Consider the following 27367-nt stretch of genomic DNA (forward strand, 5'->3'; position numbering starts at 1 on the left):
AAGTTATACGAGTGCAAGATGTGTGCCATGGAACAAATTTAACATGAGAAAACTAAGGCACAGACTGGCCCAAGATCTCACAGCAAGCAAGTTGCAGAAGCTGGATTTGAACCCACGAAATGGAACTGAGAAAGGATCAAGATCATGGAAATTTATGTCCATTCAAATCATATCGTATCTTGTTACTTAAAATACCAGCATAAGATATAGGTTTAGCAGCATTCCCCTGACTCCAACCTGTAAATTGTCAATAATTCTCCCTCTATTCTCTCTCCATTGCCCTCCAATCACAAAACTTCAGGTAAGGAAAGGGCAATAGAGAATCACCACAACAGACTGAGCACACCATACCCAAAGGTAAAGAGCTGAGTGCTGTTGATTAAAAAGTATCTCCAGAGATTCCTCTATTCTTCTATTTATGGAAATATGCCTACTGACAATCCTAGAACAAAAACTCCACATAGTAAACAATCTCCATTTTGAAAAGTAAATTTCTGCTTACTTTAGATAATCCTTAATCAAAACCCCTCTCTACATATTCTACATACTTAATATTGAAGATTTATGACAATTCTGTGTCACCTCATGTACTGTCATGGTAGATCAGGCTATTACTCTGGTCTCTTCAAACTCACCATCATTATATTTTCATAGCCTCCCCATAGAATAAAAACATAAGAAGAGTGTAATAGCTGGATTTTCCTTATTAGCCACAGCAGAAAAGATAAAGTATTTGTAAAATTCTTTTTTTAAAAAAAGATTTATTTGGGGTGCCTGGGTGGCTCAGTCAGTTAAGCCTCTGCCTTCAGCTCGGGTCATGATCCTAGGGTCCTGGGATCGAGCTCTGCATCCAGCTCCCTGCTCAGTGGGGAACCTGCTTCTCCCTCTCCCTCTGCCTGCCTCTCTGCCTACGTGTGCTCTCTCTCTGTCAAATAAATGAATGAAATCTTTAAAAAAAAAAAAAGCCCTCATCTTTAAAAAAATAAAATTAAAAAATATTTATTTACTTGAGAAAGAAAGAGTGTGAGCAAGTGGGGGAAGGGTGCAGAGGGAGAGAATCTTCAAACTCTCCACTGAGCCCAGAACCCATCTTGGGGCTCGATCTCATGACCCATGACCCATGGCTGAGCCAACCGACTCAGCCACCCAGGCACCCCCTCTTTGTAAAATTCTTAATGAAAAAATGACCATCAAAGAACTTTAGACTTCAAGATATCCTTAGGAGATCTAATCCAGATAATGACACTAAAGCAATTAAAGAGTAAACCACTTTCCTGAACCCATACTAGTAATCAGTAATAGAACCACCTCCACGATTTCCAAGTTCAGATTTCTTTACCTAACCAACATCATACGCAGCTTTATTCTCTGATTCACACAGTAGTCAAGAATATAGTTTTCTATCCCTAAGGTCTTGACATTTATTGGATGATACAGAGATGAAAAGCAAGGAATGCAGAGACTAACAACTGGGCAGCGTTAGTAGATGGTAATATCAGATAATTTCCTCAGGTACCCTAATGCTGGTCTTCTAAATGACCTTTCAGTCCTTAGTCATGGATCTCAGAAATAAGATTGTTCAACAAACAAAAATACAATCTGCTTAACAAACTAAAATCTTTTTTTTTTAAATTAAAAAAAGATGTAAGGGTGCAAGTTCCCAAGTTGCTAGCATGCTGTCATTTTCTTACCATTCTACCCAGCTCCTCTCTCCCCAGCAAAAAACATCCAACCAAGTTAGAGCTCTGGCTTTCTGTTATTCCTTTTAGAGACTGTACAACCTGGCTAAGTTAGGACACTGTAACAAAATCAATTAGTCCAGCTGAGTAGTTGGCACTACCAGTTGTGTAATGTTAGCTAATTATTATATAGTAGGCAGAAAAAAGGACCAAGTAAGGGGCACCTGGGTGGCTCAGTCGTTAAGCGTCTGCCTTCGGCTCTGATCATGATCCCAGAGTCCTGGGATTGAGCACCGCACTGGGCTCCCTGCTCCACTGGAAGCCTGCTTCTCCCTCTCCCACTCCCCCTGCTTGTGTTCCCTCCCTTGCTGTGTCTCTCTCTGTCAAATAAATAAATAAAATCTTAAAAAAAAAAAAAAAGAACCAAGTAAATTCTACTGGAGAGGAAACCAGGAACGTACACAGTAGCAAACATGAAAAAAGCAAGTATTCCTATTTTCAAAGAGCTTACTACAACTTTCACCTCAAACAGAATTCAAGACTCTGAAGCTAGAAAAAGAATGAAAGGCCCAGCGGGTATAAATAGTGAACACTAAATTGGGTAAAAATACCCAATATGGGTAATAAACATCTAATTGTACAAATCCATGGGGATGTTAATTTAGGTTCTTAAGAACTTGATTAGAAAAAGCACATCACATTGGCAAACATTAGCACTACAAGAACCGTGATCAGCTTTCACTGAGAGTAACAGAAAGGATTCTTTAGAAAATAATTAGGCACAGAAACACAAGTACAGCTATTCAGCTTTTTGTATAGTTAGGAGAGGCAGGTTATTTCTTTATTTGCCAGCTATCCTAGTGCAGATAATGGTACAAAGGAGTAGGCCACATTATCCAGTTCCCCTTATACAATTTTTCTCACTTTTTAATCATATGACAGATCATTTGACATGCCAAAGCAGACCTAGGAAAAAGGTAACATTTCTCAATTTAGGGTCCTAAACCTATAAAATGCCTTATTTTCTAATTATTTCATGTCATATCTTCCCTAAAAGACTTGTACCTAATACGGTACTAAACACAGAGTAAATATTCCCTTATTATTTCTGATTCTTACAAAATAAAATATTCCACTAAAAATTTATAGTTGTCAGTTGTTAAATAATTTTCAACTTATACAACCGCATATACCCGTATATTTAAGATGTCACATATAAAGTTACCTTAGACTTGTTGCCATTAAGGCAAAGCTCTGCAACTGTACCTTCCCCTCCTGATATCACAGCACATTGTAAAACGCTGGAGGCACAACCAGAGAGCAAGGCAGTAAAGGTGGTAATACCATCAAAAGGCTTGTGAGGACTTTATTTTTTTATTTTTTAAAGATTGTATTTATTTATTTGACAGAGAGAGAGATAGTGAGAGAGGGAACACAAGCAGGGGGAGTGGGAGAGGGAGAAGCTGGCTTCCTGCTGAGCAGGGAGCCCGATGCAGGGCTCCATCCCAGGACCCTGGGATCATGACCAGAGCAGAAGGCAGACGCTTAACGACTGAGCCACCCAGGCACCCCACTTGTAAGGACTTTAAAGCTCTGGTTTCCCTTTGAAATTCTCCCATCTCTCCGTGAGCTTAAATTTCTACTTGGAAAACCATATTTAAGGCAACATACTACTCTGCCATAATTTGGGGGGACTATCATAATTGCCCTGCTTCCTACTGTCCTATGTTTTATTGAAAAACAATTTATTTAAGCATATATAAATCAACTGCAGCCGGACAAAATCTTTATTATAAATGCCATGACTTGAAGAGAAGAGGCAGGGAAGCTGCATATTGTGTTAATTATCCATGGTAATTATTTTCTCAATAAAAAATGAGTCGGCAATGAATTCTGATTATATATTTAGCTATAAAGATAGACATGTGCCCATAGGAAGTGAGCACTGAGAACTAAACTTTAAATAAGATAGTATGCCTTATTTATTCTCTAATCTGACATTTATCTGTGTCTCAGTTATAAGTTTCAATCTATCAATATAAAAAAAGAATCAGGAAAGAGAAATAATAAGCTATACGGATGACAAAAACCAAAACTGATCACTGTACAACTCAAACTCTTTCCAAAAACACAGTTAAAAGTAAATGGCCAATGGTTGCAGAGCTCTTTTATCCCCCCTCAGTGACTTCAATGGGACTCAGCAGCATATAATGTATATTTTAAAGAAAAAACCATCAGAAAATAGAACTGACTTTCAGAAGAAAAAAGTGGTTCTAGTCTTTGGATTTAGTATAACTGATAGCTAATTAAAAAAAAAATAATAGCTGGGGACACAAGTTTTTTATTAAAGAATTCCAAAATGTCATGGATTTCACATTTCCTAAGATTAAAAGAACCATTTATTTGCTTAACTTTTAGAATAATGTCATAATCATTTCTTTCATAATTTCTGGAACTGGATTTTTAAGTCCTCTTTTGGGTGTTCTGTACAATTTATAAAACAGCATTTCACATATGCATGAACATGCCATGCACTTGCTGTAAAGAGCTTAACACATGGTGGGTTCTCACTAATTTTTCAAAAGAAATACATCTATCATGTTTTAAGAGAAGACACAATGATTCTGAAATACACAGAAGGGATTTGAAATATTAAGAGTATCATAACTGGACAGTAGTCCAAGAAATAATTCCTTCTAGAAAATATTGCATTCTGAGAAAAATCAACCTGCAGCCTCAAACATTTGGACTTCACCGTCTAGATTCAATCAATATTTGATATAATATGAAAAATAATCTGGGCCTAAAAGTTATCTGATTGACTTTCAAAAATGCAATTAAATAAATGTGTATTTAACTTCAAATAGGGCTATGTATTCTGAATTGACCTATAATCTATTTCACTGTTTCATATTTTTTTAGAAAATAATTAGTATCTGATTATTAAAAGGAGGTAATCACTTTTCATTTGATAGCTAAAAGCACATAGGGTCTAACATCCACAGTTATAGTCATATTCATCTATCATACTTAGTGGATGACCTTTTATTGTTCCTTTCCACAAAAGCCTAAGACCCATAGGCAAAAAGTGACAAATATCCAGCAAAACAGAGAAAACCCTAAGTCTATTTTCAGAACCTTTCTCATATCAGTGTAAATGAATAAGAAAATATTACAGGTCTAAAATACAATGCCCCAAAACTATAAATGTATGCTTTGAAGATGATGTCATTCATGATATGATGCCCTGTACCTTTCCTATGTGGCTGCTGGAAATACATTTTAAAAGTTAAAAATGTACCGACACTATTACCCAGTGAATTCCATTCCTATGTATTTGCCCAAGAGAAATTAAAATATTTATCCCCTAAAATACTGTTTCAGTAGTATTTATACCAGAATTCACAGTAGTGAATATTCAGGATATTCACTAGAAATGAATCAAATTATCAACAGGGGCATAAATAATCAAACTGCAGTGTATTCACTCGATGGAATACTACTCACTAATAAAAAAAATTACCAATATTCACAACAGCATGAATAAAACTCAAAAACATTATGTTGAGCAAAAGAAATCACGCATAACACAGGACTACTGTATGATTCCATTTATATGAAATTCAAAAACAGGCAAAACTACTCTATGGTGATAGAAAAATCAGAATAGTGGTTGCCCCTGAGAGTTGGCAATTAACTAGAAGAAGACACAAAGGAAAAAGTGATGAAAATATTCTACATCCTAATAGGAGTACTAATTACACAAGTATGTATTAATCAAAACTCATTACATTGTATAATTAAGATCTATATATAATTTTAGCTGAATAAAAAAATTTGACAAGATGTCCCTGAAATATTAAAAATTCCGAAATTTAATTAAATTAAACTTAAATTAAAAAGAATAATTTTTTTCCTCACACAGGACTACTTATGGAAAAAGCAATATCCACTTAAACATGCTTATAGTTATTGTTGCTTATAAAAATATATTCATATTTATCTAAAGAATAAATTTTTAAGATATCTGCAGAATTGTTATTGAACATTTAAAAATTCTGTTCTATACTCCCACAAAGCTTTAAGTGCAAAAAATTAAAACCTTTGAAAAATCCAACTCCTTTCCTCCTGCGACCCAGCAATGGACTCAGATAACTCATCATTTTTTTTTTTTAAGATTTTATTTATTTATTTGACAGAGACATAGAGAGCACAGATAGGCAGAGCAGCAGACAGAGGCAGAGGGAGAAGCAGGCTCCCAGCTGAGCAGGGAGCCCAACGCAGGGCTTGATCCCAGGACCTTGGGATCATGACCTGAGCCGAAGGCAGGCGCTTAACCGAATTAGCCACCCAGGAGCCCCACTCATCATTTAAGTTTGCCTTAATTTCGTCCTCTTGGAATCTGAATAAACAATCCCAGGAACAATTTTGTAAGTGTTACCTATTTAATCATTAATTCATGATTACCATTGTGTACAGAAGTTAAATTACAATGATGTTACTCAAGGCTACCACATTCAAGATCAAAACTCAGGTATCTGACTCCCATTTTCAGAACTGTAGTTACATGATCACAATGCCTGATCAATCATTTTAGTAGATTAGATAATTAGAAATAACCCAAAATATCAAGTAATATATTAAAATATTCTACACTAGGACCAGAGAAGCTTCATAATTTGATTAAAAGTTAAATGCAACATTTGGGTAAGAAATTGAGAAAAGAGGGTGCCTGGGTGGCTCAGTTGGTTAAGCGACTGCCTTCAGCTCAGGTCATGATCCCAGGGTCCTGGGATCGAGTCCCGCATCGGGCTCCCGGCTCAGCGGGGAGCCTGCTTCCCCTCTGACCTTCTCCCCTGACCTTCTCCCCTCTCATGCTGTTTCTCTCTTACTCACTCTCTAATAAATAAATAAAATCTTTAAAAAAAAAAAAGAAATTGAGAAAAGAGACAAACCTTAGAAGACTTCCTTCGGCTTCTTCTTGTCCAAACTACCACCAGTTTATCTGGTTGCCTGTCAAGCAAGAAAAAGATAAAGCATAATTTAAGTAATCTTGTATCAAATTAATAAAGTTTAGTTCTAGTGCCTTTAAAAGGACAAAAATGTCATCTACTTTAGATTACAAAGAGCAGTTATTCTTACAATAAATCTCTATAAATTATTCAAATATAGAAATTTTTTATATTACTATTTACTATTACTAAATTAGATATTTGTATGATACAAATATGATCTAATTGAAATGACTAATATTTTATCCACATGTTTTTCTAAAAATCCTTTAGCAAGTTAATTCACTGTGACAAACCAAGTAAAATAAAATGCTTAGAATTGGTGACTATTTTAAAAAGAAAAGCACATATACATCTTCTCTAAAAATTAATGCTATACATCTAACACATTATCTACTTTAATTTGGAAAAAATAGCATAAAAGTGGCACTTCCAAAATAATTTAAATCTATAGGTTACACTACTTTTGAATCTCGTATCTTATAAACAATGTTTGTGGTTTTCAAAATATTTTTATAATCAATCATCTCAACAATCTTCATAAAAACCATACAGTACTAAAAAAATACATAAGGTATATACTCTTATTTCTATTTTATAAATTTAAAAAACTGGCAAAATAACTAATCAAAAGCTTTGGCAGAACCAAGTCTGAAACACAGGTCTCTCAACTCTCAGACCTCTCTTCTTTACCTTCTGCTAATATAAAGTAGAAAAACAAGCAAAAAAAAAAAAAAAACCTGTTTTCAGCTAATACAACTAAGTTCTCTTTAATGCTGAGGTAAAACATCAAGATTATGATTAGTAGTTATTTTCCTTAAATTTTTATTTTTAAAAATCTTAGATAAAAGCTTTTTAACCAAGAAATGAATGATACACTCATCTCGGTGACCTTCACTACTTTCTATGTCTCACTTATTTTACCCAAAAATCCCTATCAACAGATGACCTGTCCTCTTACTTCATTTAATTAAATCCACACACACACACACACACACACACACACACACACGTGTATGTATATATACACATACATAAAAGGCCACCAGCCATAAACTCCTTACCAGTGATTCACCTATTAACCTGTCCAAAGAGTTGTCCAATGAAAAAGTACTGAAGAACTGACCCTGAACGTAGCACAGAAAAATAAACTGATAAAAATATTTTAAAACAAGGGAAGAGACATAAAAGACAAACTGAGAAGTACATACACCTAACAGAAATGCTAGAAGTTCAGAACAATGGGAATGACAAAGAAATACTAAAGAGACAAGGCTAAGAATGCTCCAACTTGAAGAGTCCTTAGACAGAAAGTATATATTAAAAACTAATGATGTACTATATGTTGGCTAATTGAATTTAAATTAAAAAAAGAAATGAAGGGGGAGAAATCAGAGGGGGAGACAAACCATGAGAGATGATGGACTCTGAGAAACAAACTGAGGGTTCTAGAGGGGAGGGGGGTGGGGGGATGGGTTAGCCTGGTGATGGGTATTAAAGAGGGCACGTTCTGCGTGGAGCACTGGGTGTTATACGCAAACAATGAATCATGGAACACGACATCAAAAACTAATGATGTAATGTATGGTGATTAACATAAAATAAAATAAAAAAGAAAGTATATAATAATGAATAGGATAATTAAAAATAAATTTAATATCTGGATACCATACAAACTACAAAGCAGCAAGAATAAAGAGAAAAACCATAAAAGAAAAGACAGGTTACCAACAAAGGAATCACTAGACTGATAGCAACTTCTCATTAGCAGCAACAGAGAACAAAAGACAATAAAGCTAATGATCTTCAAGTTGTTAAGGGAAAATAGCTGTCGTCCTTGAGTTTTATATTGGCTAAACTATCATTTAAGAAATGGTGTTAGACATTTCCTGGCAAAGAGCAGATGGCCAATAAATATTTGCAGAATGAATGGGAAAAAGAAAGAAAAATAAATTATTTTAGACATATGAAGACTACGAGTTTACAATGCATAGATTCCAGTTAAATAAGGGAAGCAGTAGGATGCAAAAAGCAACATAAATATTGTAAAATGTTAATGCTTGTTCATTTTAGGTGGTAGAACCCAAAGGAAAGCTAGGCCAAAAACAGGAGGAAGCTTCTAATAATAAAAGTGTTTGACTAAGGAGCCATCTAAACAAACGCACAATGTTTCTGATGGTGATAATGACCAGCATCGTATAAATAGAAAAATGGTGGTTCTCCATCCAAGACTCAGCTTAGTTCCAAGTGTCAGGCATTAAAGACATCAAATGTAAACTAAAACCAGTAGCTTGCTTTGGTGAGTCTTCCCACAGTGAGACGCTGGGAGCAAGAGCCAAATGCAGAAGTGCTAAATTACAGGTGAAATAGAAGAAAGTTTCTATGAAATATCAGAATGTTAACCTAAGAAATCCGAACCAATGCAGAAACAAACAAAACCTTGACAACGAAGATGGGGAGCAGTAAAGTAATATAACAGATGGAGCTGGGAAGAAAGTATGATCAATGCTGGCAGCTTAACAGTAGAGGAAATGAGTAGCCAACAAATGTAAGCTACCTTATTTGAAAGTATTTATGGCTTGCTGGAAATTTTACCTAGATTACTACACTAACCTTTTCATCATGTTCTCATCTCCACATCTCCAGGCAACCCCAACTCTTAATTATATTGCTATGGTACTTCTTTAGAAATGCTATTAAATCTTACAGCTTTTCCTTGTTTTTTTATCCTACAGTCATCTCTTATACTGAAGGTACTACAAACTGGTCCTTGCAGTTTGAATTTGACAGATTCATTCCATCATAATAGTATTCCATTTTATTTTACTTTTTAAAAAGATTTTATTTATTTATTAGACAGAGAGAGACACAGTGAGAGAGGGAACACAAGCAGGGGGAGTGGGAGAGGGAGAAGCAGTCCTCCCGCGGAGCAGGTAGCCAGTTCAGGGCTCAATCCCAGGACTCTGGGATCATGACCTGAGCCGAAGGCAAATGTTTAATGACTGAGCCACCCAGGCGCCCCAATTGTATTTTATTTTGAATTTAAAATTTAAAAAACAGTTCTTACTTAAGTGCTTTTAAACAAGCTCCATGCTGTCCTGATTACTAGGGCCTCCATTATCACTCCACTGCTTCACATCTGACCAGCTTCTATTTAGACCCTGTACATATTTGACCCTGTGACAACTTGGCATGCAAGATAACATCCATATTCCTGAATGTTGTTTATAAGGCAATTCACCACCTGACCCTAAACTACCTTTCTACCTACAAATATCTGAACACATACTCCTTCAATCTCTTCACATCTTTGCATGATAATACCTTTCTTACAAAAACTTCCTCTTTCCTCCCTCTTCTACCTGATAAACTCTTAATTCTTCACTTCCTCTGTGAAACCTTGACCACTTCTCATTTCATTTCTACCCCATTCCATATTCCATGGCTCAGGCAGAATTAACTGCTCCTACTACTGTATTTCCAGTAATACCTTAAAAACGCCTCTATCAAAATATCTGATATGCCCTATATTACATTCTTGTTATTCCTATCTCCTCCACTAGATTGCAATTCTTTATCAACCATATCTTATCTTTATATTCCTAGCAATTAATAAGAATTTGGTACAAGGTTGAGGTTCAATGAACATTTGCTACCGAAAGAAGCCAGCAGGAATTCCCAACTGGTTAATTATAATTGATGAGGTCTAACTACAGCCAGTAGCTATATAATAAATCCTCTCTGCAGTTTAATTTTGCAGGGATTCTCACCTTGGCTGCACATGTGAACCTCTTGGGAAGCTTTTAAAAATATTGATGCCTAGGTTCCACTCCTGGAGAATCTGATTTAACTGGTGTCATGTGCAGAATTTTTTTTTAATTCTTACAAGTGATTCTAATATGCAAAGTTGAGAACCGCTATTTTACAGGGAGAGTGGTAAGCAATCCCTGTACCTCCTGACTTCAAACACTAGTAAGGCCTAAGTTGTGCCAGCAGTGGGGGTATCTCCCCCCCCAGGCCCCCAACCCCACACATCATCCTAAGCCACCATCCAGGCTACCTGCATTGTTGCCTCCTTCTAACTCAGCTTCTTGGCACCTCCCTCCCCTCAACCATCCTGATCTCAGTGCTTCAGAACAGGAAAACCTTTTACCATAAAAAATCAGGAAGGGTGGTCTCCTAACCTAAATGCCTGAAGTTCCAAGAATGTAAATAGAACATAAATGACTTATCTGAGAATACCCCGAGACAGCTAAACTTGTTTGTGCTTCTAAGTCATGTCCCATTTTTTTTTTAAGATTTTATTTATTTATTTGACAGAGAGAGACACAGTGAGAGCAGGACCACAAGCAGGGGGAGTGGGAGAGGGAGAAGCAGGCTTCCCGCTGAGCAAGGAGCCTGATGTGGGGCTCGATCCAGGACCCCGAGATCATGACCTGGGCTGAAGGCAGACGCTTAACGACTGGGCCACCCAGGTGCCCCAGTCACGTCCCATTTTTAAAAAGCCTTTACTAGAAATCAGTCCACCTTTGCATTATCATGGGCAACATGAGGCAGTGTTCTAAAATAAAGAAAGGTGCTGTGACTTATTGTTCTCAATAGAAGAGTACCAATAACCACACAATTAGCTGACCACAATTAATATTTTAAGCATCTGTGCTGTACTAGAAAAGAACCATTAAATATTTACATATGTGCACAAAAGAGGCCAGGGACAGAGTAACTGTGAGAGTGTTATCCAACTATCAAAGAACCTGTAATTATACAACTTTCTACTAAAAAAGACAACTTGATAGAGCTCAGGTTTCATAGAGAACTCAACAATCACATATTTAACATTTCTACTCCATCCCCTAAGTTAAGTAACCAGGTAGGCCTACACATAATACATACACAGACGTATAAATACACAAACATACATTACATATGCAAACATCTTATATACATGCACATAAAATGTACACACAGATGCACTTTCTTTGAAATCTATCTAAAGGGTTCCATTAAAAAAGCTTAAGTCTTTTGGTGGTTTTATTCAGGGAAGAAAAACTTTACAACAAAAATTAAAATTTTTGAAAAAAATTAAATTTAACACCTCTAACCTACCCTCAGAGTCCTTTTTTTTTTTTAAAGATTTTATTTATTTATTTGACAGAGAGAGACACAGCGAGAGAGGGAACACAAGCAGGGGGAGTGGGAGAGGGAGAAGCAGGCCCCCCGCCGAGCAGGGAGCCGAGCAGGGAGCCGAGCAGGGAGCCCGATGCGGGGCTCGATGCGGGGCTCGATGCGGGGCTCGATCCCAGGACCCTGGGATCATGACCTGAGCGGAAGGCAGACACTTTACGACTGAGCCACCCAGGTGCCCCCTACCCTCAGAGTCCTTAAAAAGGAACAAGAATAAGTTGAACGTGAAGGTGGCTAGACTTGTCTCAAACTATGGTCCTGATGCTAAAACAATAGAGTAGAAAGGGGGAGAATAAAAAGGAGTGGAAAAAGGAGAATATAAGAGAGCTACAATGAACCAGAGTATAAAACAGTAAGCTGTATCTTTCTTTGGTCTGAAGCTAAATTTTGTGCCCTCCTCTTTTGCCACTAGTGAACTAAAGGTAAATTAAAAAATATATATCTTACAGAAGGCCTATTATGCTCCTGGCACTGTGCTGAGTAATGGAGATACAAAAATGAAAGAAGATAAACTTCAATCCCCTAAAATTTTACAAACCAGTAGAGACAAGCAAGTAAACAAAGTACCCCATTTCTAGCACGAACTTGGGGAACACAGAGAAGACAAAACAACCTTATGCAGAGAAGGATCTACTTATATAATCTCAGGAAATATGCACACTGACAAAGAGAGGCTGCCCAACCCCCAAGATTACTTATTTAAAATTTATTTAAAAACCTGTAATTTATGACACCTTAAATATAAAATCCAACAAAAGATGAGTCCTAATACAGTACATCTGTCTACTACAAAATTATAAAGCCATTAAATATATTTTCTAACAACATTTACAAGCATGGGACTATGCTTAGGATATCATGTTAAGTTTATTTAATACAGATTAAAAATTTTTTCCTATACTCAACAATGACAGAAGATACCAGGAAGAAATATCTCAAAATACTAACTGTGGCCACTATTAGCAAGTAAAATTACATGTCATTTTAAACATACACTTTTCTTTATTTTCTGCAATGCGTTTGTATTACTTTATGCTGGAGAGCTATTTAAACGTGGTGGGGGGAGTTATTTAAAATAAAACAATCCTGGGTGCCTGGGTGGCTCAGTCGGTTAAGCGACTGCCTTCGGCTCAGGTCATGATCCTGGAGTCCCGGGATCGAGTCCCGCATCGGGCTCCCTGCTCAGCAGGGAGTCTGCCTCTCCCTCTGACCTTCTTCCCTCTCATGCTCTCTCTCTACCATTCTCTCTCTCTCTCTCAATAAATAAATAAAAATCTTTAAAAAAAAAAACTTCAGTTAAAAAAAAAATAAAATAAAACAATCCTTTTAGGTTTAGAACTAAGTATGAACAGAGTTAAACAATTTCTTAATTTTCACCTTGACACTCCACTATGGTCCAAATAATAACAATATGACAAATACTATTCAGATACTCTTTCTTCTCTACATCAATTAAAATTCCCCTTTCTCCAGGGTAAGTACCCTAGGAGGGTACTGAAAGGAAAGAAATCGGAGGAAACAATTTGCATTAATCTAGGAGATACGAATTTGTAAAAGAAGACCCTTCCAAGGTGATACAGTATGGAGGAGAGAATACTAGCACAGAGGAGACTTATTTTTCCTAGTTCTCACCCTGCGTGACCTTCGGAATGTGTCTCCATTTCTCTGAGCCTATTCCCTAATTTATCAAATGAAGAAATGACTAAGATCTCAGCTAGTTCTAAAGCACAGTGGTTCAGTGACTGTAAGATTAAATGACTATAATGGAGTAAATATTTGGTGGTTTAAAATGAAATGAGAAATTCAGGAATAGTAAAGAATTTATGGCATAAAATCACTTGCCTCCTGTTTTCTCATTATCGAGAGCTAGCTAATATTAATTTTGAGTAACACTATGAAAGGGGAAGTAATATTTTTTAGCAGAATAGTAAACTGACCACCAAAGATTCATGCTCCCTGTCCAAAGCGTAGTGTTAGTTTGGGGAGGTGTTGCAAGAAACCTCTCAACTGCACCCCACCCACCACCTTCACCACCACCATGTTGGCACTGAAATGGGACCACATGATACTTCTTACCCCTAGAATGTGAAAAGTTATTGGTGTCACTTCTGGAGTAAAATGGATAAAAAACAAGTATGCCTTCTCCATGCCACTTGGATGGAGAGGTTCCAGAATGCAGAGGAAGGCACAGTCCTAAGATAAAAGGTGTCAGGGCTCCTGCATGACCACATGGAAGCCAGTCAACCTGGAATACCCTCTCTAGACTCAGAAGTGAGCAAGAAATAAACTTTTATGAGGTTAAACCCCTTGAATTTCTGGGTGTGTCTGCTACAGTAACTCCTCAACATTCTAGAAAATTCAGTAATTTAAAAACACACACATACAATAAAAGAGTTGCGATCTTGTAGTAAGTTACACTGGAAAGTACTGAGACCAAATTTAACCTTTTTATGTCCTGCTGGTTTTCATTTATATGAAACTGATGTTTCCAAGGATAAAAGACAGCTATACCTCAAAACTTAATAATTAATATTTAAGCCCCTAAGCTTTTCCTAGATTAAAAATAAGGAACCATAAGTCTTTAGAACACAAAAGTACAACATATTTCTGCCACCACAGAATCCAGGATGTGTTTACAATGAGAAAAAGAGAGCTCAAAATATTAATCCTGTAGTTACTGTGAATAGCCACTTCACTAAATAACAAGGTTATTCTTTTTAGGGGAAAGGGCTCTTAGCCATAACTGAACATTTCATGGTGGGATGCTGTGAATATTGAAACAAAAAGGGAGAAATTGTCTTATCACGAAAGTACTCTAACTTTACTATTTCTCAAGTAATTATTTTTATCCTTCAGTAGGTACATCTGCCTCCTATTGTACTATAACTGCTGCAGCTCCAGTTAATTATACTCCTTTATGCTTACTTCACAAGTTATTTAGCAAGCTGTAATAATTAATTCAATAGGAAGAAAATTATACAAGACAAAGTACTCATACATAGGATATATTTCTTTTCCGTAAAAATGAAAGAATAGTTCTAATAATAGATGTAATCTTTGTCACTTAAATAAAAATATTTTTTTAATTTTATTTTTGCATCTTCCTACTATCTTTAAAACATTTTCACAGAATGACTGCTTTTGGTCAAAAATATTTAACTGGTGATGCCCATGGACTTTTGCTGACAGGAATTTCTAATACCTATATATCTATTTAGATACAGCACCAAACTGAGGAGGTGCAGTTTGGCCTACTTGAACTGAGTATACTTTTTAACAGGCCATCAAAAAAATACATATATATTTTTTTCTTTTTTGCTGTACTATTCAACAGTACAAAGGGTTTATCATTTTTTAATATAAAGTTATTTCTGAGACAAACAGCATTATAAGTAATCACTACTGTATCATGTGTGCAATATTGGTCTTCCATTCTCCTTTATTGTTTTACAAAAATCACCCACACCACTTCTTTTAATTTAGCATATTATTTACTACTTCTTTTCTTATAGGCCTGTTGGAACAAACCTCACATGTCAAGAAATTCAGATCAATCCAGAGGTTAAGTATCTGACTAATCTCCCAGAATGACAGTTTTTAAAAAAGTCTCAATATGTCACCAATGCCACAGACCTAGAAAAAAAACATTCCAAATGGAGAACACTGGGGGACTCCAGGGGAAAAAGGAACTAATGAATCACTAATGTTAAACTGTTCTGAGAGGAATTTTGAGAGGCTGACAGAAAAATTTAGGAATAATAATCACAGATACAGGAGGAAAAAGGGCAAAAAAACCCAGTATATTTTAACACAAGAAAAATCAAAAGAAAGGAAATGTGATAATACCATAGTGCTCAGCTGCAAATAATAGTAGGTCATAATAATGAATTCTGATCTAACTCTGGTAAAGCTGACTGGAAAATAGGAAGGATGGTGAAAGGGAAGGGTTAAGTTGTTTCAGGGAGGAGGTCGTACAACAGCTAAATCCTCACCACATTTAGAAGCTAGTAAAGTCTAAAATCAAAAAGTTTTTTTAAAAAGTTGGAAGTATGTTATTGAACAGTGAACAGCATTCACACCCACACCAGGAAGTTTATTATATTCAAAGAGATAGACAATAAGTATTGGCAAAGATATGATGAAAATGGAACCTTCACACAATGCTGGTGGGATTGTAAAAGGGTACATCTGCTGTGAAAAAGCTTGGAAATTCTTTAAAAAGTTAAACATAGACTTATCATAAGATCCAGTAATTTTACTCCTAGATATATACCCAAAAACTTGTACATGAATGTTGATGGCAGCATTATCCATAAAAGCCAAAAAATGAAAACAACTGAAATGCCCACCAAATGATGGATAAACAAAATGTGGTATATCCATTCAATGGAATATTATTCAGCCATACAAAGGAATGACATACTAATACATGTTACAACATGGATGAACCTAGAAAACATTACACTAAGTGAAATAAGCCAAATACCAAAGGTCACTTATTGTATAACTTCATTTATATGAAATGACCATAATAGGCAAATTCATAGAAACAAAAGTAGATTCATGATTGCCAGAGGCTTGGAAAGGGGAGTAAAGACAGGGATGACTACTAAGAGGAACAGGATTTTTTGGGGGGATGATGAAAATATTCTGAACTAGATAGTGATGATATATGCACAACTCTCTGAATGTACTAAAAACCACTGAATTGTACACTTACAAAGGGGTAAATTTAAGAGTTTAAATAAGACTAGTAAGAATAAAGGCAAGAAAGGGTTGAATAAATGCTAAATGGTTATATGCTACAAGAAAATAGTCATTACTTTGAAGATCTTCCTTATTCACAAAAGGGACTCCAAATTACTCCAAATTAACCACTGCCAAGTATAATAACCCATCCTCAAAAGATTCACCACCACGAGGATATTTTTAAATAGAAGAGCAGCAAATACGTGCATAGCATACGTGTTTAAGACAGTGTCTTAAGTGTCCTATATATACTAATTCATTCAAAGTTCATGAAAACCCCACAAGTAGGTACAAGGTGCTGCACTGCCCAACACTAGAAGGTGTCATTCATATCCTGTATGACCTGCCTCAGAATCTGAATAGATATTAATATCCCTCTTTTACAAATAAGGAAACTAAGGCATAAATAAGTTAGGAAGTTTAAGAAGTTTTGCTAAGGTGACTCTTAATAGTAAGTAGAAACTAAGATCTGAAATGAGGCAGTTTGGCATCAGAGTCCATTTCCTAATCCACTATCTATACTGACAAATATACTGCAGCCTCCAGAGCGAATCTCAAAGATTTTCCAAACAGCATTAATATCTTTGGGAGGTGACACTTGAAAGTACAATACTTATTTAAAAGCATAGATTTTCACCTGTTTGTAGAAATTAGTTACATTAGTCACAAACTTCGTATTATAACATCCAACCTATGACATTATATAGGCATGAAAGTTAGATTTGTTTTTAAGACTGCTATTTGACCTTTCACAAGCAATACATGTGCATGTTTTTATTTGATCTGTGATTTTATCTTTCATTTCTGGTTGTTGTAAAATAAATTAATCTGCTCCACTATAAAGCTAATTTTTGGCTATCTTGGTATTATTTCTTCTCTCTATAAAGTTTAATCTAATAAAATTATAATAGTAATCACAAAAGAACTTCTAAAAAATCATATAGGACATTTAAAAATTAGTGAATATTTAAAATTATTTATTAACCCACGTGCCAAAAGTACTGTAATCCAAGTCCTTTGTGTAGTTTTCTCTCCAAGACACTGCCACACAGTGATGAGTAAAATTTAAGCCCACTCTAGAGTCTGGCATGTGACTGACAGGATAGAGAATTACTATATGTGCCTTAGTGTAAGATGAGATGCTTTTTTTTCTTTTTTAAGGAAGAAATTGCCTATTTATATCCTTACAATTCTTTTATTTTTTTTAACAAAGTACTATTTAGAGAAGACACATTAGCTCAAAATAAACCCAATCAATATTAATTTTAAATGCTTAGGTGGCTCTACTAACAGAATAGGTATAAATAGGTTTAAATGGATTAAAGAATATTGGATAATTTAGTAATTCTTAGAAGAATGATTTCTTAGATGCAGAGAGAATGTCACTATAAACAAGCTTTTTATTAAAAAAAATTCTAAAAAGTAGTAAAATACTACCATGTAGAAATCCAAACATGTACATATGTGGTCAATGAGAACAATAAGCATTTTAATTTTTCATTATAAATGTCCTTTACTTGTAGCCTGGTATAATATTTCCAATGACATTACTATAATCAGAATCAAAGTGCTGCATCTCAAAGAGAGGGGCAGAAGTGAAATAATAAGCTCTAGAAAATAAGTCTAGATGACTCAAAAAGTAGCTCCAGTGAGGATGAAGGTACTGATGTCAAAGACATACACAGAGTTTGAAAACACAAATACTTTACAAGAAGCATTACACCTAAATGCAACATGTGCTCTTAAACTGAATCTTGCACCAGAAAAAAAATTTTTTTCTTTTGTTATAAAGGACATAATTGGGAAAACTGGTGAAATCTGAATAAGGTCTATAGATTAGGTAATAGTATTGAACCAACATTAATTTCCTGATTTTGATGATTGTGTTGTATTTATGTAAGAACTGTCTGTGTTTTTAAGAAATACACATTGAAGGATTTAGAAATATAGAGTCATCACATCTGTAGTTTCTTCTCAAATGAGTCAGAAAAAATGTATATATATGCATAAACACAGATATATTTACACACACAGGGATAAAGCAAATAAGCCAACTAGGGAAGTATGAGAATACTTTGCACCACTTTTGCAACTTTATATATCTGAAATTATAAAAACAAAATAAAAAAATCAACAAATAAATTAGTATCTTTTTTTAAATTAGTATCTCAAAAAAACTGTTTTAAGAAATTTGGTGGAATGTATTTTATTTTTATATATATTTAAGATTATTTTATACACTGTGACATTATATATGGTTAAATTATTACACCAAATATAAGTTGACATGTCTATTTCACCTCCATCCCTATTAGCTAACAAAAAAAAAAAATTTTAATGGAGCTTCTAATTAGGAAAATGCTGGTGATAAACAACAGGGACTGGGGGTAGATAAAATGTTCTAAGTTCAGGATCAGGGCGCCTGGGTGGCTCAGTTGGTTAAGCGACTGCCTTCGGCTCAGGTCATGATCCTGGAGTCCCAGGATCGGGTCCCACATCGGGCTCCCTGCTCAGCAGGTAGTCTGCTTCTCCCTCTGACCCTCCCTCCTCTCATGTGCTCTCTCTCTCTCTCTCATTCTCTCTCTCAAGTAAATAAAATCTTAAAAAAAAAATAAGTTCAGGATCATCTTATATCTAGGCATACAGAGTAGCCAGCTTCCAGATATACAGCCCCAAGGTTGAAGAAAACACTCGGAACTAGTTTCTGCACAGGAAAACTGAAAATAATAGCACTTCTTGATAGCTTTCAGACACATAAATAACATCCATCAATCGGCAGTCGGGCCCACAGCTTAAAATAACCCAGTTCAATACAGTCTAGTCATGGCCAAAGACAAAAAGAGCTGAGCTATTTCCAGCTGTAGCATTAGCAAGAAGCTGAGTATGTTACATATATCCAATAGTCAAAAGAAGTGTATTTGTTTCTAGAGCCAAAGGTTAGCACCAACCAGAAGAACTAGTTCCTTTGGGACTCATGACCTATCATACACCTCACTTACTAGGAAGGGAACTCAATTTTTCAAAAATAAAGAAAAGATATCAGACTCTCTCCCCTCTGAAGAATTATTTCATTATTTTTTATGCCTTACTGTTGCCCAGGGAATAAGATTCTAACTCACTCAAAGTCCTTCTCAATTTGACCTCTACAAATCTTCTAATTTAATTTACTGCATTGTATGCTGCATATAAATTAGATCAGTCATTGCTCCAAGAACATGACCTGTGCTTTTCTTCCTGTGTCCTCCATGCTGCTAAATGTAATAAACATTTTTGGGGGTCCTCATCTTATCTGACCTCTTAGCAACACTGACACTTGTATATTTCTTCCTCTTTGCAGGCTCATCCTCCTCTACCTGGCTGGGCAGTATTAGGAAGTCCTCAAAAATTGGCTTTACCCTTACCTTACACCATATATATAAAGTAACTCAAATGGATCAAAAACCCAAATGTAAGAACTAAAACTAGAAAAATCAGAAGAAAACATAGGACAAAAGCTTCATGACTTTAGATTTGGCATTGACTTCTTAAATATGACAAATACACAGGTAACAAAAGAAAAAGCAGGTAAGCAGGACTTCATTATAATTAAAAACTTTTTTATATCAAAGGATACTATAAACAGAGTAAAAAGGCAATCCACAGAATAAGAGAAAGCATTTGCAAATCATTTATCCAGAATATATAAAGAACTACTATAACTCAACAACAAAACCAACAAAAAAAAAAACCAATTAAAAAATGGACAAACACATAGCATAGGGAATATAGTCAATGATACTGTGATAGTAATGTATGGTGACAGATAGTAGCTGCACTTGTGAGCACAGCATGACATATAAAGAAGCTGAATCACTACGTTGTACACCTGAAAATAATGTAACATGTGTCAACTATACTCAAATAAAAAACTCATTAAATATGGGCAAAAAGAATACCAATTCCACACTAACTCTTCTAGAAAACTGAACAAGAGTAACTATTTCCCACTCATTCAATGAGGCCAGCATTCTCCTGATACCAAACTGGGCAAAGACTTCACAAGAAAACAAAAACAAAAAAAACACTACAGAATAATATCCTTCATGAACACAGATATAAAAATACCAATTAAAATTTGGCAAATTGTATCTAACAAAATATTAGAGGGATAACAGGTCATGATCAAGTGGGGTTTATTCTAGAAATGTAGGGCTGGCTCAACATCCAAAAAACAATGTAGTTCAGTATACGATAATCTCAATACAGAAAAAGCTTTCGATGGGGCGCCTGGGTGGCCCAATCAGTTAAGTGTCTACCTTCAGCTCAGGTCATGATCCCGGAGTGCTGGGACTGAGCCCTGCATTGGGCTCCCTGCTCAGTGGAGAGCCTGCTTCACCCCTGCCCCCACCCCTGTGCTCTTTCTCTGTCAAATAAATAAATAAAATATTTTTAAAAAAGAAAAGAAAAAGCTTTTGATAAAATCCAACATTCATTCCTGATGAAAGCTCTCAGCAAAATAGGAAAGAAGAAAACTTCCCCGACCTCATAAGGGAAGGGAATATGTATTATTTATGTAATCATTAATAAATAAATAAATAAATAATAAAGCTACTTTCCTTATAAGGCTACTTTCCTATAGCTAACATTATACTTAATGGTGAAAGATTAAATGCTTTCTCCCTAAGATTGAGAACAAGGCAAGAATATCCACTCTCACCACTCCTACTCAACATAGTGCTGGAAGTTCTAGAGAGTGCAATAAAGCAAGAAAAAGAAATAAAAGGCATACAGATTGGAAAGGAAAAAGTAAAAACTCTTGGCAAATGTCCTCTCTACAAATGACAGGATTGTCTATGTAAAAAATTTCCAAAAAATCCACAAAAACCACTCCTTAAATTAATATTTGAGTTTAGCAAGGTCACAGTATACAAAATATACACACATATGTGAAGTGTATTTTTTCTACACCAAAATTAAAAACAAAATACCATTTATAATTGATTTTAAAAACTTAAATACTTAGGTGTAAATCTAAGAAAACATTTAAAGGACTTGTATGTTGAAAACTACACAATGCTGGGCGCCTGGGTGGCTCAGATGGTTGAGCGTCTGCCTTCGGCTCAGGTCATGATCCCAGGGTCCTGGGATCGAGCCGCGCATCGGGCTCCCTGCTCAGCGGGGAGTCTGCTTCTCCCTCTGCTTCTCTCTCTCTCTCTGTCTCTCATGAATAAATAAAAAAATAAAAATCTTAAAAAAAAAAAAGAAAACTACACAATGCTGATGAAAGAAATCAAAGATGATCCAAATAAATGAAAAGACATACCTTGTTTATAGACTGAAAGACTCAACATAGGAAAAATGTCTTTCAATGAGTGAATGGTTAAAAAAACAGTGGTACACCCATACCATAAAACACTACTCCACAATAAAAAGGAATGAACAACTGATACACACAACCTGTACGAATCTCCATACAATGATGCTGAATGAAAAAAAGCCAATCCCCAAAAGGTTATATATTGTATTATTCAGTATTCTTGAAATGACAAAATTATAGCTATGAAGAACAGATTAGTGTTTGCCCAGGGTTAAAGAGGGGTGGAAATGACAAGGAAATGGGTATAGCTACAATAGGACAATATGAAGGATACTTGCTGTGATAGAAATGTTCTATATTTTGACTATTATCAGTGTCAATATTCTGACTGTGACATTGTACTATAGGTTTTCAAGATGTTACTATAGGAAGAAACAGTAAAGGCTAAACAGGATCTCTGTTATTTCCTACAATTGCCTGTGAATTATCTCAAAATAAGAAGTTTAATTTTTAGAAGTCTTCAGAAATACACACTGTGGGGGTACCTGGGTGGTTCAGTCAGCTAAGCGTCTGCCTTTGGCTCAGGTCATGATCCCAGGGTGCTGGGATCGAGCCCCACATCGGGCTCTATGCTCAGCAGGGAGCGTGCTTCTCCCTCTCCCTCTATCTACTGCTCTGCCTACTTGCGCTCTTTCTGTCAAATAAATAAATAAAGCCTTTAAAAAATAAATAAATACACACTGTGGTAGCTCCTTTCTGTCCTGTATGTGCATGCCTGCCATTCTTCCTGAAAAGATGGAACCTATTCCTTCCTTCTCCTTGAAGCTGGCTGGTCTTTGTAATTTGATTAATTTAAAGGACTTTGGAGGCTAGGTCATAGCCTTTCAGCTTCTACCTGCCCTCTTGGAAAACTTGCTCTGGTGGAAGCCAGATGTCACATAAGAAATTCAAGTACTATGAGACTGTTATGCATAGATTAAGTGATGCTAGCCAGCCCCTAACCAAGGCACCATACATGTGAGTGAAGTAGCCATCTTGGACACTGCAGCCCCAATACATTCTTGAAACCGAATTAAGACCCCAGACATGGGGGCACCTGGGTGGCTCAGTTGGTTGAACGACAGCCTTTGGTGCAGGTCATGATCCTGGAGTCCTGGGATCGAGTCCCCCATCAGGTTCCCTGCTCAGCGAGGAGTTTGCTTCTCCCTCTGATTCTCCCCCTCTCATGTGCTCTCTCTCTCTCTCTCTCAAATAAATAACATCTTAAAAAAAAAAAAAGAAGAAGACCCCAGACATATGATCCCAGTCAAGCTTTCCTAGCTATCTCCATTCTTTCAAGACATCCCAGGGACACCTGAGTGGCTTAGTCAGTTAAGCATCTGCCTTTGGCTCAGGTCATGATCCCAGCATCCTGGGATCGAGTCCCACATTGGGGGGGTCTCTGCTCAGTGGGGAGCCTGCTTCTCCCTCTTCCTCTGCCTGCTGCTCTGCCTGCTTGTGCATGCATGCTGTCAAACAAATAAATAAAATATTAAAAAAGAAAATCCCATCTGATGCCCCCGACATTATAGAGCAGAGATTCACCACATCATGGCCAAACTACTGACCCACAGATTTGTAAGTATAATAACTGGTTGCTGATTTACACCAAGGATCAGCAAACTTTTTTCAGTAAAAGGCCAGAGAGTAATTTTTATTTTTATTTTATTATTATATTTTTTTAGTCATGGGGAGGGGGGAGAGGGGGAGGGAGAGAAAGAATTTTAAACAGGCTCCATGCCCAGGGCAGAGCCCAACATGGGGCTCAATCTCACAACCCTGAGATAATGGCCTGAGCCAAAATCAAAAGCTAGACACTTAACTGACTGAGCCATCCATGCACCCCAGGCCAGAGAGTAATTTTTTAGGTGTCGAGAGCCACACAGTCTCTGTCACAACTACTCAACTGTGGTGTAGCAGCACAAAAGCGACCACAGACAATATGTAAATAAATGTGACCGTGTTCCAAAATTTTTATTTATAAACACAGAAGTCTGAATTCCATATAATTTTCATGTGTCACAAACTATTCTTTTTTTTGTTTTTTTCAAACATTTAAAAATGTAAAGAATTTCATTCTTAGTTTGTGGGCTTTACAAAAACAGGTGGAAGGGTGGATTTGGCACCATAGGCTGTAGTTTCCTAACCTCTGGTTTACACCATTAGGTTTGGGATACTTTTTTCTACAACCATAGCTATCTGGGACATACATTGAAGTATTCAGGAGTAAAGGAAAATAATTCTGAAATTTATTCTCAAACTGTTCTAAAAAATTATAGGTACATAAGGAGAGAAAAAGAAGACAATGATAAAGCAAATGTAGCAAAACATTCATACCTGATGATGCTCAGTGAAGGCTACAGGGAATTCTTTAATCCCCCATCCCCAGCCTATAAGCAATGTTAGTTAACATTTGGATGTATTTCCTTCCAGCCTCACTACCAAATTAAACATAATTGCTCCTTTTACCTTAAGTGAATACCAAAACAGCCACACCAAGTCTTTTAGCAACAAATAACCCTTTCAATATTTAATACTTCTACTAGTCAATATTAATGCTAACAAACTCATACGTGTTTAAACACTAAGCTTAAAAAAAAAATCTGTGCATATGTGTGTGGGAATATAAATGTTGGAGGTAGGGATAATAACTAATGATCCCTAACAGCTCTGCAACCTGAAACATCATTCATTTCTTATTCTAGTTGTAAGGAATGTTAAATGATGTTGGCTTGCCTTGGGGAATAACCAACCACAATGTACAGTGGTGATTTAAAGGAGGCTGAAGATCTGGACTTGTCATTTCAAAATAAATATATTTTTAATTTTAAAAGGAAGCTTGGGAGAAAAAACATCGAATACTGTTACTATCTAACTTGTAAAGTAATTCTATCAGTTTAAAGAGAAGAGTAAAGGGGTTAAAGAAGATGAGAATAAACACAAGTCCACAGATAGCCTGCAAAAGGTATCAATTTTCATTTCTGTATCCTTTCTAACAGGGGAAGATATTACCCTAGGAGATAAAAATGTTTTAAAAACATAAAGAAAAATACATTACTATTTATTATGACAAGATATGAACTCAGTACATGTGGTAGCTGCTTATGCTACAACTATAACACAGACTGTTGGGGTTATTTTGTTTTGTTTTTTATTCAAACTTCCACGTTGTACTGATCTTTCTACTAGTCAACTTTCAATGGATCAGGATCTAAAATATTCTATTTTCTGCCAATACTCCTACTTCTTCCTAAAGCACTGGGCTACAAAGTTACAACAATAAGAGAATTTTTGAAAGCTGCAATTAAGTTTGGAGATCTTTTATGATCTTTTAATTTTACAGATGTGTTTTGCTGGACAGCAAAAGGACCAGATTAGAAACCAGGGCTCCTGGCTTAAATGTTCTTTCATATTTGCAAGCCTTGTTTACTTAAAAAAATAAGGTGTTGAACTGCATGCTCCAGGTTGCCTCTGTCATTCTACTGAATCCTAAAACCTCAGACTTGGAATTTTAAAGATCACCTTGATAGTCTCAACAACCTACGTAATCTAGATACACGAATGCAGTCTCTATTATGCCTGCCAAGCAGCTACCCAGATCCTCCAGCAACAGGTAAACCATTAGCTTCACCCAGACTGCCCACTCTACCTTCAGACAACCCCAAGTGTTCCTTCCTATGCTGAGGGAAACCCATCTCCCTGTAACTTCTATCCTCTTGGTGCCCAGCAGAATACACTTACTTCCATTTCCAAGAACAGACTTTCAGATACTTCATACTTGCTGGGAGATTTTCTCTTCTCTAAGCTAACTATCCGTAACTCCTTAAACCCAACCTTGTATAATTTTGACTCCTCCTCCCCCCTAGTCTCTTTCCTCAAAACACATTCCAACTTCTCTAAACCATCTTAAACTAGGATGGTCAGAACTGAAGACAATACCTCAAATGTGGTCTGACTAAAGGGGAACAATTAACTTCCTTTCTTAGAGACCTCCATTAATGCAGCTTAACAAATTTGTTTATTTTGCTTTGCTTTTTTTCACATACACGTCACAGACTCATAATAAGCTCATCACTGACTAAAATCTTTTACTTGCAATAGTAAGTCAAATCTCTTCCACCTATATAGTTACATGGTTGGAATCTTTTAAGACTGAAGTGTACACCTTTATATATTTATCACATTCAATGTAATCTAGTTAAATTCAGCCCATGATTCTAGCCAAATGAGATCTTTTGGTACCCTGGTTCTTGATTCATATATCTAATATCACCATAGCTCACCATGATCTGCAAATATGAAACACATACCTTCTATAATGCATACAAGTAAAGTAATTGATAAAAATAAACAGAATCAAAACAAGCACTGAGTCCTACAGTAAGGCTATAGAAATGTCCCTTTGGACTTAAAATAATAAATTATCCAGTTTCCAGAACATATTTTTTTCCATCTTGACAGTATCACCATGGAACTTAGCAAACCCTTCACAGAAATACAAATGTGATAAACATATTTTCTCAAAGGAGCAGATCTGTCAAAAAAGGAATTTGGGTTAGACTAACGACTTTTTCTTAATGATACCATACTGGTCTCTTTCATTATTAACTACTTATAAATAAAACATGGTTTTTGTCCTCTGTTTATCAACCTTCCTAAGGCTCAAAAATTAACTTGTTTCTTCTATAATTTTGGTCTATAGTTTTCTTGAAGAAAAACAAAAAATTACTCATCTCTAGGTTTCTTCTCTATAGCTCCACTGATCCTGTTGGTTCTTAAAAAAAAAAAAAACAACAAAAAAAAACACCAGTGCCAAAGCAGGTTTTTCTTTTCCTTCTTTTGAAGTGTCTGAAAAAAAAGCTTTAGTAGAGTGATATTTCTTTTCATTTTCATGCCTTTTTCTCTACTTATCAAATTATATTTTGAAGCTGTAAATTTTTTGTAGCCCTCAGTCTGGTATCAACTTGAACTGCAGTGGTAATTTACCTGGAATCCAATAATTCTTCAATTCTTATCTAGTTTGTATTTTGAATAGGTTATCTTAATTTGGAGTGCTAATATTCAATATCTCAAAATCCACTTGTTCATAAAGGCATATACTACATTTACTTGTTTTCAGTAAAAATATCAATTTTACTAACAATAAAAGTATACTTTGATTTCTTTCTATCTCCAATCCTCCAATCACACACATTAAGAATACCCCCTGGTAGAACTGGATATCTATATGGGAAAAAACAAACCTCAAGCTCTACCTCACATAATACATCAACACTAACTTGAAATGGATGGTAGACCTAAATGTAAATGTTAAATCTGTAAAATTTCTACAAAAACAAAAATATAGTAGAAAATCTTCATGACCGGGACGACTGGGTGGCTCAGTCGTTGGGCATCTGCCTTTGGCT

General features: G+C 35.9%; 1 protein-coding gene across 12 annotated transcripts in view; it reads right to left on the bottom strand.

Annotated features, from left to right (window-relative positions):
- The window catches only part of EHBP1 (EH domain binding protein 1), a 709442-nt gene that overhangs the window by 279933 nt on the left and 402142 nt on the right, over positions 1–27367 (bottom strand). For all 12 annotated transcript variants that reach the window (XM_088026509.1, XM_088026513.1, XM_088026508.1 and 9 more), the window contains one exon: positions 6635–6692. In XM_088026509.1, the coding sequence (XP_087882635.1) occupies positions 6635–6692 (58 nt within the window). The remainder of the gene's footprint in view (positions 1–6634; positions 6693–27367) is intronic.

This window comes from Eumetopias jubatus, unplaced genomic scaffold (genome assembly GCF_037043125.1).
Source record: "Eumetopias jubatus isolate StellerSeaLion01/CBP00866 unplaced genomic scaffold, mEumJub1_p1.0 scaffold_9, whole genome shotgun sequence".
Taxonomy (NCBI): domain Eukaryota; kingdom Metazoa; phylum Chordata; class Mammalia; order Carnivora; family Otariidae; genus Eumetopias; species Eumetopias jubatus.